The sequence below is a fragment of the Mustela lutreola genome, chromosome 7, assembly GCF_030435805.1.
Source record: "Mustela lutreola isolate mMusLut2 chromosome 7, mMusLut2.pri, whole genome shotgun sequence".
Lineage (NCBI taxonomy): Eukaryota > Metazoa > Chordata > Mammalia > Carnivora > Mustelidae > Mustela > Mustela lutreola.
The window spans coordinates 68,297,005-68,311,255 of record NC_081296.1 but is presented as its reverse complement, the minus strand read 5'-3'; the positions used below and the strand labels follow the sequence as shown (position 1 = coordinate 68,311,255).

The 14,251-nt window shown below is 50.0% G+C and overlaps 1 protein-coding gene across 2 annotated transcripts in view; it reads left to right on the top strand.

Moving 5' to 3' along the window:
* The window catches only part of PLA2G4E (phospholipase A2 group IVE), a 62,619-nt gene that overhangs the window by 34,994 nt on the left and 13,374 nt on the right, over positions 1–14,251 (top strand). For both annotated transcript variants that reach the window (XM_059181255.1, XM_059181254.1), the window contains exons 3-11: positions 3,796–3,932; positions 5,888–6,019; positions 6,822–6,862; positions 9,296–9,338; positions 10,658–10,721; positions 11,554–11,714; positions 11,821–11,910; positions 12,241–12,278; positions 13,988–14,123. In XM_059181255.1, coding sequence (XP_059037238.1) covers positions 3,796–3,932; positions 5,888–6,019; positions 6,822–6,862; positions 9,296–9,338; positions 10,658–10,721; positions 11,554–11,714; positions 11,821–11,910; positions 12,241–12,278; positions 13,988–14,123 — 842 coding nt within the window. The remainder of the gene's footprint in view (positions 1–3,795; positions 3,933–5,887; positions 6,020–6,821; positions 6,863–9,295; positions 9,339–10,657; positions 10,722–11,553; positions 11,715–11,820; positions 11,911–12,240; positions 12,279–13,987; positions 14,124–14,251) is intronic.

The following is a 14,251-nucleotide window of genomic DNA, read 5'->3' as shown; positions in this document are numbered from 1 at the left end:
CCCGTCCCCTGCATATCCCAGAGGTGAGAGGATGGGGCAACAGGCAGCCAACAGATGGGCTGAAGTCTGACCCACCGCCCTCTTCTTCCCTTTCCCCACAAGCCCCTCTGGCACACAGGCTGACTTTGGGAGGTTTCCAGGTTCCCCTTGTTGTTTATGTTGTTCTCATTTCCCCTGAGGAACAGGGCGGGAGGCATACATGGTGTCTAGGGGTGTCAGCCTGGGGCATGTTATGTGTAGACCCCACAGAGGACGCAGGCTGGACTCTGTTGCCACCTTGCCTGATGTGGTTGGCAACTATCCTGATGTCTTCTGGTTCCTAGATTACTCTTGCCCCAAACTGTTCTCTTCTAGCTTGGATCAAAAATGTGCTCCACTCTGGTTCAATCCTCTAGTGTGTGTCTGAGTTTCCCAAGATTTCAAGTAGCCTGAAAGGGACGAGACTCAGGAATCCACCCATTCCCGGGCTAGGACTGGATGGAGTAGACCTGGAAACCTCCCAGTGGCCAAGAGCTTTTATTCCTCTTGGGAAATTCAGGTTAAAACTCAAACCAGTACCCTAAGGGAGGCAAGGCAGGTGTCTCCAGAGGTATTAGGAAGATAGTGTTCTCAGCATCTGTAGATCTCATTGAGTCATTCTTTGCCACCCACATTCCGGGAAAGGAGGCATGTCATTCAAATGACCAAGCCCTCTATCACTTAAGAGGAACAAGGATTAGAACCATCAATGCCTAGGAAATCCCCTGCAGTCTCTGAAATCCTCAGAACTGGGTCAGCATTGCTTAACCATTCTTCATTGCCAGCATGCTGGTCACTCTCCTTCCAGTGAGAATATCCTCCAGGCCCCTACCAGCCTTGCTGTATCAAGTCACCTCTCTCCTCCCAGGATTTCCCCCTCCTTTGGCTGCTCTCTCCTTCCCAACCTTGTGGAGAGCAGTGGCACCAGTTCTCTTAGAAAGAACTGAAAAACCAATCAATGCTGGAAGTGTGGGTGTCTGAGCGAACCTGTCTCTTCCAGGAGTATTTGTATCTTACCTAGCGATTTAAGCCTTAGGCCAAAAATAATGAGATTTTATTCAATGGGCTTAATGGGAGAATTTTAGGCATGGACTGAAAATAGGAAAGGGATTTTAGAGGCAAAGGGGCCTCTACAGGGTTGATGAAATCATGCTAAGTAAATGGGTATAGAGTTGGCGGGGTCACTGCCTGCAGGCTCCTTCCTCTATACAGGAGGAAGACCTGAGAAGAATGTCTCAGGCTGAGACATTCTGGCAGGTGTCCAGAAAAAGCCAACAGAGGGGTCCCAGGAGATCCCTGAGGAGTCTCCCTATAGGCAGACGAGTCAGAGATCCAAGTTGCTTAGCTGTATCTGTGGTGACAGCCCAGAATTTGATGCAGTGCCCTCAAGCAGGAAGTTGGGCTTTTCTATTCAGTTCATTTATCCAACAAATGTTTAGTAAGTGCTGACACATGGTCTCCAGGCCCTCCCGGCATCCAGAGTGCAGTGGAGACAGGTGCTCTGACACGCACTGTGGTGGAGTGTAGCTAGTGCCCTGCCAAGAGAAGAGCAGAGACTCTAGGCTAGGAGCAGGGAGGGGCACCTGGCCAAGATGTGGGGACTCAGAGAAGCCTCCCAGCGGTGGTTCCTAACCTGAAGGAGCTAGCCAAGGGAAGGGTGAGGCGAAAATGGAAGAGAACAGTGTTCTAGACAGAAGGAATGGCAAGACAGCATGGCACTCCTGAGACCCACAAATGACTGAGTTTGTCTGGAGTCTAGGGGGTGAGTACAAGCACTGTATGTGCGTGCGCCTACGTGTGTGTTTGGTGGCAGAGCAGGGGCTGGGTGGTAGGGAGGATAGAAGGAGGAGGGCTGAGGCTGGGGAAGTGGGAGAGGTATTCATGTTGAGTGATGGGGACTCCCTCCTGAGGGCAGATGGGAGCCACTGAAAGATTTTAAACTGGGAATAACACAGTCAGCTCTAAAAAGATCCTTCTGGTTTATTCTGAGAGAAAATATGAGAATAGGGCAAGACAGGAGCCAGGACGCCCAGTTGGGAAGCGGCCACAGAGGCGACGGTGGCCTGCATCAAGGCAGTGGTGGCGCAAGTGAGGTGTGGGTGGGCTGGAGAGGTCAACAGAGTAAAGTGACGTCACGTAAGAGCCAAGGATGGCACTTGAGGTCTGGCCTGGCCACCTGAATTGATGGCGAGGAGGAGCAGGTTGGGCATGGAGGGGATGGGTGGAGATGATGAGGTCATCATTTTCTTTAGATTCCTCTGGGTTTGGTCATTCTTTGTGTCTGGATTAAGCAATTATGAACTCTAAAATGCAGTGTCATCCTACCTTTATCGAGTGGGAGGAGGGCCATGTTTTCCAATTCACTGAATGTAAAGCCCTCAAAGATTAATTAGATATCGGAGATGAAATCAGAAGCTAGGGATGCTTATGATGCAAAACGTGGTTCTTAATTCTGTAATGTTCTCAGTGGGGTGACAAAGTAAAACTAGCCAATCCAGGGGGACATCTTGGGTTTTACTCTCATAGGACATTACTACTAATAACTATGAACTAGTTTTGGTCAATCCTACTAGAACAAAACTCATATGTTCACACCAGCTCCACCATCGAGAGGATTCTCTGACACCGGAGACTGTGTTGACTTTTGCCATTTTCTACATATCTGGTGTGTACCCTGGGACTTACCCCAGCACATTGCCAGGAGAGAGACTAGGGCAATCACATCCCCTCTTCCTCCCTCCTCCCAGGTAGAATGGAGGGAGCCAGGCTACCTGTTATTTTTTTTCACCCCATGCCTTCTGCTGCTCCAGCCAGAGGACCTGAGAGGCCTTCATCTACTTTGGGAGGGACTTTTAAGTACAAAACCTTTGCCCCTTCCCCAGAGCACATCTAGCAACATCACCCTTGGGTCATTCAATTCAAATGAGGAAAAAAAAAAAAAGTACATGGCCTCAGATGTGAGGGTTTCTTAAGTCACATGACTTGTGTTGGGAGACTAGTATAGGTATGAAGAACCTGGCTGGATGCAGTCAAGACACTAATCTTATGTAAATAGTGGCCCCTGCTTCTAGATTCTCTTAAACTCTTATTCCACCCAAGCCCTTCCCCATTCTGGCCTCTGAGCAGACTCACAGCAGACTCTGACCCCCTGTTCTCAGCAGCCCTGAGGAAGAGCAGAGCCCTTCTTTGGTTTCCCTGGTACCTTGGGCTAAGGCAAGAGTTAAACTAGACTCTGTGGGATCTCATCCTCTAGATCTTCCATTGGCAGAGGAGAAATTTTATAGGCAGACTTTGTCCTAACCTAGCAGGTGATTGCTCAGAGAGCTGGGATGCTTCTGAAAAGAGCCAGAAGCCAGGACACCTGGATAGCTCAGTGGGTTAAGCCTCTGACTTCAGCTCAGGTCATGATCTCTGGGTCCTGGGATTGAGCCCCGCATTGGGCTCTCTGCCTGCCTCTCTGCCTACTTTGTGATCTCACTCTGTCAAATAAATATATAAAATCTTAAAAAAAAAAAAAAAAAAAAGAGCCAGAAGTCATCTGTGTCCATGAGAGTGATCAGTGGGACCTGAATCCCCCTGTGAGTTTTCTAGCCTATAGGCTGTGACCTTCTTGGGGGTTCTAGGACAAAGGTCTCTGAAGAGCCACCCATGAGTGAGGAGGGGAGACGAGGGCTTGTGCTGGAACTTGCCTGAAGTTTCCTTCTGACTCTATATTCTCCTCTCCGGACCTGGGTTGGTTCCCCACCCTTCCCTCCAACCCTTGTCTTCCTTGGACAGTGAGCCAGACAGACTGCTTTGTGAGCCTCTGGCTGCCCACTGCTTCTCGTGAGAGGTTGAGGACTAGGACCATCTCCAACTGCCCAAACCCAGAGTGGAATGAAACCTTCAGCTTCCAGATCCAGAGCCAAGTGAAGGTGAGACTCAGAGGATGCCTTGTGTCCGTCAGCCTTGCCTACATTTCTATTCCCTTCCATGATTGCTTGTCCTTCTGTTTGCTTATGTGTCCCTCTTATGTCTATTTGTCTTTCTTCCCACCGACTTCTCCTCCCAGTGACCCATCTTCCCACTCACCACTCCTTCATGAGGCCTGCCTCATGTTTGTCCCTCTGAGTCTACTTATCCTTCTACCTTCTTTCCTTTCTCTCTTGTCCTTCTACCTAATTGTTGCTAGAATTTGTGGTTCCTGCTGCAAAACCGAGCGTGCTTGCCAAACATGGTCCAAGTAGGAGAATACGGGGAAGGGAAAGGCCATTCTATTCACTAGGTCTGAGGCCAGTCTAATTCTAGCTGGGGGGCTTTCCCTATCTTAACTCCTTTTTAGAAGGCTTTATTATTTCTAATTCCTTGAATGTCTATTCTTTCATTTGTTGGGCTACTGTTTCATGGTGTTGGCCTTTCTCAGATATATGGCAGTTCTCGTACTAGAGAATTCTCCTTTGAGCTTACTGAGCAGTATGTTTTTTGGGGTTTTTTTTTTTTTTTTTGGCGTAATGTGGGGCTGAAACTCATGACCATGAGATCAAGCTGGGCCAAGATTAAGAGTCAGACACTTAACTGACTGAGCCATCCAGGTTCTCCCTCAGCAGAGTGCTCCTAAAACAAACTTGGTCCTCATCATAGGGGTATCAACACTAGTCTTGGGGCACTTGAGTCTTGATATCTCCAGCTTACTGCTTCCATATTTTAGGGTGATGCTTTATTTCTGGTTCATGATAAGTCCTTTTTTTCCTTTTAAGAAGGGCTTTGGGGGTGCCTGGTGGCACAGTTGGTTAAGTGTCTGACTCTTGATAACAACGTGGGTCATGATCTCTGGGTCATAGGACTGGATCCCATGTCAGGCTCCACGCTCAGCACAGGGTCTGCTTGGGACTCTCTCTCCCTCTCCTTCTGCTGCCCCCTGAGCTCTCTCTCTCTCTAAAGATAAATAATTAAAACTTTTTTTTTTAAAGGGGGCTTTATATTTGTTATTATAAAAATATCTCTTATATTTGTGATTTTGGTGAGGTAGGGGGATTTTGACATGGGCTCAGTCTGCCATCTTGAAACCAGAATTTTGACTTCCTTTGTCTAAAGATCTGTGGGGCTGCTCATATGAATCAATGGGATTGGTTCTGGGACATGTCTGTTTTTCTAGTAATTACAAGGTCAACAGGTCTCATTCAGCAAGGAACCCCCAGACCACCTTGTGTCCACCTGATAAAAACCAAAGAGTCAAACCCAGCCCTAACCTGCATCTCCCAGGTTCCTTGAAACAAGAGAACTCAAAGCTAATCCAAGTCATCCAAAACTGCTGACCTTATCATTCAGCCAGATGTCAGGGTAAATGCTCAACTTTGGGACTACCCATGAGACCTCTTTAGGGGCTGATGGATGGAGGGATAGAGTTCAAACACCTCACCCTAAGCCAACCAAGTATGAGAATCCCTGTAATCTGCCACATCACCCCCCTGGAGCATTAAGGTGTTAACTTCCCTGAATTGGTTTTTCTAGCATGTAATGGGCTGTCTTCAGCTCTGGGGTCCCAGTGCTGAACACAGTCTATGACTTGGCAAGGGTCCTGCTTTTCTGCCCTTCCATCATTCCCCAGGTGAAATGATATCCCCCACACTTCACAGGTCCTTGTCAACCTTGCAAAATAACACAGTTCTCTAGGACAATCAGAGCTGAGGGTCAGGAAGTCTTCAGAAAGTTAGAAAGGAGAGTTTAGACACGATCTCCCCCCTCCCGCCGAGTTCATCATTCTACAAATGTCTGTCATGCTTGAGCCGAGACCTCTGTGCTGTTCCACATCCCTGAGACCCACCTCCTTGCTAAGAAAATGGGTCCATGCAAACACAGTAACCAGACTTGCACCCTCCTTTCTCCCCAGAACGTGCTAGAGCTGAGCGTCTGTGATGAAGACACACTGACACCAGATGACCATCTCTTGACAATCCTCTACGACCTCACCAAACTCTGCTTCCGAAAGAAAACCCACGTGAAGTTCCCACTCAACCCAGAGGTGGGTGCCGGTGTCCAGGCCCTCAGCGTCCTGTCTCATAAGGAAGAGCTGCTTATGTCTGGTGCTGCTCTTCGGGCTTCTCTCCATGTCGCCAAGTCAGAAAACGACAGTACTGCTGGCTCAGTCCCAGTGTCAGGCTTACTAGCTGTGTGGCCTGGCAGGATGGATTTAATTCTTCTGCGCTCTTTTTCCTCATCTGTCCAATGGCAATGGTGATGCATACCTCGCAGGGTTGTTGTGACCCTGAAAAGGAAAAACCTAATTAAGGCCCCTAGCACTGTTCATGGTACAAAATGGAGATGGAGTAAGTGTTGGTTCCCTTTTCTCCCCTAAGAGTCCTTCTGCTGAGATAGCCCAGGGGACGGAGGGCAGATGAGGGTAAAGAAGGGTAAATCTGCAAATCAGAGAGAGTCAGAGCTGGACAAGACCAAGATGTTAATCAATTCAATCATTCAACAAATCCTTGACTTCCTACTATGGTCCAGACACTGTTCCGGGCCCTGGGGACACGGCAGAGGACAAGTCTCTCTGCTCTTGCCCGGCTTCCATTCTGGCAGGGAAATTAAGGTCCATGAAGCCACAACTTCCTGAAGTTACACAACAAGAGGTGTGAAGGAACAGATGAGGGAAGGGGACTCTGTCCTTTGGTGCTTGAGTCTCAGCTCTCCCTTGCCCCAGATGCTGAGCCCCTTGGGAAGGCAGGAGAGCAATGGCAAGCTGGGGGTAGAAGCTAAAGGGGCATGTCTGGGAACAGACAGGGGCAGCCCCAGTCACAGCTGCCTTCCCTTTATCCCCCTGCCAGGGCATGGAAGAGCTGGAAGTCGAGTTCCTGCTGGAGGAGAGGTGAGTAGACCCCATCCTCCAGGACCCCACCATGGTCCTAACCCCCCAGTGGCTCTGAGCAGGCACTTGGGCTGCTCTTGGGCTAACCTCCCTCTCCCACTCTCACCTCTGGCACCCCACACTGTGCCTCAGAGTCACTTGCGAGCTTCTAAATACTGCAGGTGCCTGGGCCCCGCCCTGATCACCCTGTTCCACTAACATCAGTTTTGCTTCAGAGATCTAGAACTCTGGCCAAATTGCCTGCTTCAGCCCCTTGTATTCCTGAGAATGGCCTTTGGGAAGAATTTCTGCCCCATAGTGATGGGGCTTTGGAGAAGCCACGCTGAGAAAGAGGTCAGGAACAGGGGGTTTCCTCCTTGACCCTGAACTGTTAAAACAAACTGCCCCAGGGTTGCCTGGGTGGCTCAGTTGGTTATGTGTCTGCCTTCGACTCAGGTCATGATCTTGGGGTCCGGGGATGGAGCTCCATGAGCTCGGCAGGGAGTCTGTTTCTCCCTCTCCTTCAGCCCCTCCCCCGCTGTTCATGTGCTCTTTCAATCCTTTCTCTCTCGCTCTTGCTCTCAAATAAATAAAATCCAAAAAAAAAAAAAAAACCCCAAAACAAAACCTCCCCCAAACCCTTGTCTGAAACAGCCTGTCCCCTCTGCAGCCAGCTCTAGAGCCTCATCAAGGAGATGCTCAGGCCCAACATGTGGGATTATTTCCTGTCAGTTTCAACTAGGAAAATGACCCGAGGTCCTGGAGATTTCACTATGCTGGGCACTGGAGTAGGATTGGCCCCCAGAGCTGAAAGATAGGAAAGAGAAGAGGACAAAGAGAGAAGGGGCGAGAGGGGAGAAGCCTGCCCAGGATACTAGTGTGTTTTGGTGCTTGAGTCAGCTGGGCAGCTGACTCCTCTCTGTGGTCTCCATAGTGCTGAGCCCCTGGACTCAGGATCAGCCTCAGGAAAAGGGGGAGGGTGAGAGGCAGGAGCTAGAACAAGAAAGCTTGTCAAACTCCATTCCGAGAGAGTCCTCTACCTAGGGGCATGTAGAACTCCTTGGGGTGCCTCACTTCCTACCAACCGCTGATTAACAAATTAAAATCAACTTTGTGTCCCATTGAAGAACATCAGGACTCTCTCCTCCAGTCCTTGATTCAACAAGACTTGGGGGGAAATTCCTTGTAGCTCGCAAAATGAAACATGTCGAAATTGGTAGGAAGAGTTGATCTGGAGACACAATCATCTTGGGCCTGATTTTGGCAAAGGGAGACTGTAGACTCCCATAGGCTAGTTGTAACCTTGAAGTCTTACATTCTTGACTTTATAATATGAAGGCATTTCGTATGCACCAGGCCCCTCTCCGGCTGGATCAGAACTGTTTGTTAAAAGCTTGAATTAAATACAGCACAGAAAGGGGAATGGGCTGTTTCTGCCACCAGAAATCTTTCCACCAGTTGCAGGTGGCAGGGTCAGCCTTTTCCGGCTACCTCTTTATCCTCATAGCTCCTTAAAGTTGTGCAGAAAGCACAGTTGGGTATCTGGCTGGGCATAAAGAATAGTTATCTCTCTCTCTCTCTCTTTTTTTTTTTTTTAAGTTTTTATTTATTCATTTTATAGACAGAGATCACAAGTAGGCAGAGAGAGAGAGAGAGAGAGAGAGAGGGAAGCAGGCTCCCCACTGAGCAGAGAACCTGATACGGGGCTCGATCCCAGGACCATGACCGGAGCTGAAGGCAGAGGCTTAACCCGCTGAGCCACCCAGGCGCCCCTAGGATAGTTATCTCTTTAAAAAAAAGAAAAAGTCAGGAGGTTCCTGGGTGGCTCAGTCAGTTAAGTGACTTCAGCTCAGGTCATTAACCCAGGGTCCTAGGTTTGAGCCCCAGATCAGGCTCTGCTCAGCGGGAACCTTCTTCTCCCCCTCCCTGCCACTCCCCCTGCTTGTACTCTCTCTCTGTCTGTCAAATAGATAAAACCTTTTAAAAAAGGAATAAAAATTTTTAAAAAGGAACTCTTCTTCCAACCTTTACATTTATTTTTTTCATATTCTATTTAAAATGTATGCCACTTTTCGCCTTGACAATCCACAGATATAAGGTTGCTTTATTTTTTTTTTTAATACTGTATTTATTCACTTGAGAGAGAGAGGACAAGCCAGCAGTGGGGTGGGGCAGAGGGAGAGGGAGAAGCAGACTCCCCGCCTCGCAGGAAGCCTTCATGCAGGGCTCAGTCCCATGACCCCGAGATCATGACCTGAGCCAAAGGCAGATACATGCTTAACCAACTGAGCCACTCAGGCACTCTGTGATCTAAGATTTCTTGAGCCGTGATTTTTATAAGAATCAAGGAGACTCTGCTATCTCATTATTGCCCCGATTTAGGTTCTTTAACGCCTCTTGAGAAATCAGGCAAGAACAATATAACTGACCAGGAGTTCTCATTTTGTTTTCCAGTTCCTCTCCACCGGAGATCCTCATCACCAACGGCGTGCTGGTGGTAATTTGTCCTTCCAGGTTCCTGTAGCTCCAGAGACCACACATGGCTGCTGCTCCCAGGAGAACAGAACCATGGGAGAGAACACAGCCCACCCAAGCCCTTGTCCCAGAGCCTTCCAGGAGTCAGACTAACTGAAGCAAGCCAACGCGGACTTGGGCGGTGGGGTGGGGGCCGGGCCCCTGCTTCTGGGGAGGCAGGGGCTGGAACATCCATCCCATATCCCACAAGGATGACCCCTCCCCTTGGGAACCTCCCCAGTAAAAGCATCTCCCTGGAAGCAGCCTCCTCCCAGATTCAGCCTCCGTCCCATCCCCCCTGCCCCCTAACCCCAGCTCCAATTCCTCTACAAGTACAAACTCGGTGTTTTAAGATTGTCATAATTCAGCTCTGGTTCAGACATTTCAGCTAAATAAATGCATCTCAAGCCTCAGGATTCGAGGAGATCTCCCCCCCGCCCCCGAAATCAGTCTTTGGGAGACTGTGGTAAAAGAATCTGACTTTTAGAAGACTATTCTGTTGGGAGTTCTCATTCCAAAGCCCCAAAAGAGGAATGTTCCCTCTTTTTATTTTGGACCAATCCCGCAGCTTCCATCCCTGACGTGTAGCTGAGACCATGACTCCTGGTATATAGAAAGCATATAGCCTGGGGCGCCTGGGTGGCTCATGATCTCAGTGTCCTGGGATCGAGCCCCGCATCGGGCTCTTTGCTCAGCGGGAGCCTGCTTCCTCCTCTCTCTCTGCCTGACTCTCCGCCTACTTGTGATCTTTCTCTCTGTCAAATAAATTAATAAAATCTTTAAAAAAAAAAAAAAAAAAAAAAAAAGAAAGCATATAGCCTAGATTTTTGAAGACAGCTTCATTTTCTTTTTTTTTTTTCCTCAAGATTTTTTTTAAAAATTTTTTTCTTTTTTTCTTTTGTTATTTATTTGACAGAGAGAAAGAGAGAAAGATCAATCACAAGTAGGCAGAGAGGCAGGTAGAGAGAGAGAGAGGAGGAAGCAGGCTCCCCACTGAGCAGAGGGCCCGATGCGGGGCTCCATCCCAGGACCCTGGGATCATAAACTGAGCAGAAGGCAGAGGCTTAACCCACTGAGCCACCCAGGTGCCCCAGGACAACTTCATTTTCAAGTACTGCATCTCTTAATGAGATGACAAGCCTTGATTGGGTTCAGAAAATGTGGTTGGCACACCATGGTTCCCGGGAGCAGGCCCCAAATCAGACCAGCGCTGTATTTATCCCCGGGTTCATCTCCTCCATTTGGCCTGACAGAGGGAGAGGGCAGCCAGCGCTCAGACGGACCCCACTTCCTTTGTTTCAGTCTCGGCAAGTCTCCCGCCTGGAGGTTCATGCAGAGTGTAGGAGGCAGAAGAAGAGGAGGAAAAGTGAGTCTTTTGATTTCCTCTGGGAAGTCAGTGTTTCTTCCCACAGCTATCCTGTGCTGCATCCTGATTGAGCTTGGCCATCGCTCCTCGGGGTCACCTCCCCCTCAGGGGTCATGAACCCCTGGCCTCCCTGCCACTCTATAGGGAGCATGCTCTTCCAGGCACCCATGGGACCCTCAGCACCTGGGCCAGGGCCAGGGTCAGTGGCACAGCACAGCCCTCTCTGCCCACACGGGTTGGCCCTGCACACCTGGTCTGCTGCAGTGGTCTTCCCCAGGGCAGGTCGGCACTGACAACCCCCACTCCCCCTTCTAGCTGTTCCCCTTCCTCACAGAGGGTCCTAGCATTTCATGGCCAGCAGGGACCTAAGAGATCCACAGTTACAAGCTGCTTCTGCTTACCATTCCATTCCATCTCAGTCATGCAAAGCTTCCAGCCCTGTCCCAAGAGAGGAGAGCAGCGTAGCTGCCCAGACATGGGAGAGGGAAGGAGGAAGAAGCTGCACCCCCAAACTGGCGGTATGGAGAGGGCCTGTCTTCGATGCAGGGCACCTCCTGGAGAAGCAGAATCTGGGAGGACCAGTCCAGGGAACTCAGCATCTCAAGGCCTGCTGGGGACCTTCTTTGTCCTCATCATACACAGCCACAGTAAATACAGATTCTTGGGCCCTGCCCAGCCTTACAGAATGAGACTTGGAAGCCTTTTAATCTGTGCCCTAGATGCTTCTGAATCCCTGCCCCCAGGTTCTTCCAGCTTGGCTTTCTCTTGGTGCAAGCTGGGGTGGAGGAGTGAGAGGCTTCTAGGGGCTCAGGCCTCTTGTCCTCTCTTCCAGTGAAGGACCTCCTGGTGACAGTGAAGGAGTCCTTCGAGCACACCCAACGTGTCCCATGCCGCCAGGAGCCCTGCTGCCCAAACCCGGCCTGCTTCCACTACCCCAAGTATTTCCAGCCCTGTATGCATGTGGACGTGCCCACGAGCCAGTGGAGCCATGGGGTACACAACAACGACGGTGGGAGTGGGGGGTAGGAGGGACTGGGGCAGCCAGACCTGCCAGAGGAGCCCCTCACCCCTCCCTCACCAAGCCTGCCCATCCTTCCAGCTTTGCTGCTGCTGTGCGCATAGCAAGAACAGCCCTGTCCGCCAGCCCCTTGACTGCCTCTCTGATGGCCAGACGGTGACCCTACCCGTGGTAAGGGGACCCTGAGCAGCACAGCCAGAAGTTTCTGTGGGAGGAGAGTGGGAAGGGCTTGGGGGGCGGTGTCATGGGAGAGGGTTCTCTCAGGCGGGGCAGAGGAGTCTGCTGGGGTGGGAGACTGCGGGCTGTGCTGTGGGGCCAAAGAGAGTCTGTAGAGGCTGAGCTGAGGGTCATAGAAGGAATGAGGGTAGCATGTGTGTGTGTGCATATGTGTGTGCCGAGTCAGATCAGGGGGTACCATCTGGTGAGACGCCCCTCCTTTACTTGGTACCCCTTGGCTCTAAATCGTCATCCCTGAAAAGTTTTTCCTCTTTCTCTTCCCAGGGCGAGGACTGTGAATTACACATGAAGTCTACACCCTGGTAAAGCACCCTCCTTCTGTCTACCCCTCTGATTTACTAGAACTGAGGGAGGGAAATGAGATTTTGACTTGCATTGCCCTGATGTCTCACCAGGCTGAGCATCTTTTCATGGGCTTATTGGCCATGTTTATATCTTTTGGGAGAAATGTCTATTCAGATCCTTTGTCCATTTTTAAAGTGGGTTACTTGCCTCTTGTTAAGTTGTAAAAGTTCTTTTTATATTCTGTATACAAGTCCCTTGTTGGAGAGATGATCTGCAAATATTTTCTCCTATTCTGGAGGTTGTCTTTATACAATCTTGACGATGTCCTTGGGCGCAAATGCATTTTGAACTTTGGTAATGTCTAGGGCATGCGTATTTTTTCTTTTGTCACCTGTGCTTTTGGCATTATGTTTCAGAAATTATTGCCTCATCCAAGGTCATGAGGATCCCCTGCTTTCTTCTAAGAGTTCTTATGGCTTTAGCTCTCACATTTAGGTCTATGACAGATTTTGAGTTAATTTGTATATACAGCATGAAATAGGGATACAGCTTCGTTCTTTTGCATGTGAATCTCCAGTTGTCCCAACACCATTTGTGGAAAAGACTATTCTTTCCCCTCTGAGTTGTCTTGGCACCCTTGCCAAAAATCAGTGATCTGACAAGAGGGATACTCAGCAACTATCAACCAGTGTTGTTATTACTGTTGTTTTATTATTTATTTTTCATTGAGGCCAAGGAAAGAGGTATTTCCTCACAGTTGTGTCTGTAGGCCTGCATACAACACGGAGGAAACACCATTTCAGGGCTCCCAGGCTCTGCTTTCAAGGACATATGATCTGGTTGGTGACTCGGGTAACTGAGTAAGGCTCAGTTCCGAAATTGTCAATGGTCAGTCACCCAGAGTCCCAGGGGAATCGAGCCTGGAAGGACACCAGGGACGGACATAGGCAGAGGGAGGAAGGTTCTGGTAAAGCCAAGGGCTGCACAAAGCCTCAGAACCCGGACTGCTTCTGGGATCTGAAAGCCTGTGGCCCCTTCTAAGAAGCAGCAAACAGCGAGGGCACACAGAGCAGCTAGGCTCTTGGCTGCCAGGCCAGGATCCTGGACGTGTCCAGGGAAGGAAGGTGGTCAAAAGAAGGCAAGTGTTGGACATGCTTCGGCAACTCCTGCTCCACCTGCCTTGTGGACCTATAGGGATGAGAGGGTGACATCAGGAATACGAGGGTTTTCATAGTTACACAAACACACAGAAGGATTATTTACTCCAGGAGCAGGGAGAACTTACCAAAGAACATGAACTCCACAGGAAAGCCCTTACTGTAGAGCCTGGTCCAGAGGGATTGGCCAAAAGAATCCCAGGGCTCCCTGTTACCCATGTGTAGCCTCAGGTCATGGAAGATACCTGGGGGAAGTCTTCCTGGGCTTTCCAGATCAGGCTGAGGATGCAGAGGGTTGCATGAGCCCCCAATTTTGCGGAGGACCTGCCTAAAGTGTCAGATAAGGGTTCAGTGGCTTTCCGTTTGTCAGTCTCCTTAAGTACGGAAGACAGTGCTGGGAGGTAAGCACAATTAGCCCCATTTTACAGATGAGAGAGGAGAGACTCTAAGTCACAGGAAAGGTATATGGCAGAACCTGGTTTCAAGCCTATGACCCACTGACCCTAAAGATATGTCTTTGTGGTGGTGAAGTCTGCAAGCCTGCTTCTCAGGATCCTCTGTCCCCATAGCCCTCAGACGCTGGACGTGCGGCTGGGCTTCAGCCTGTGCCCCGAGGAGCAGGAGTTCCTGGAGAAGCGGAGAGTCGTGGTGGCCGAGGCGCTGCAACAGGTTTTGCAGCTGGAGGAGGACCTGTCTGCGGACGAGGTGGGTAAGCAGGGGCCTGCCCGCCGGGGCTTCATCCCCCTCTAAGCTGAGCTTGTCCTGCCCACACTGCACACTGCCACCTGCCCCCAAGCCCTTCTCTGCTCCAGAGTGGCTTCACCACTGCCTTT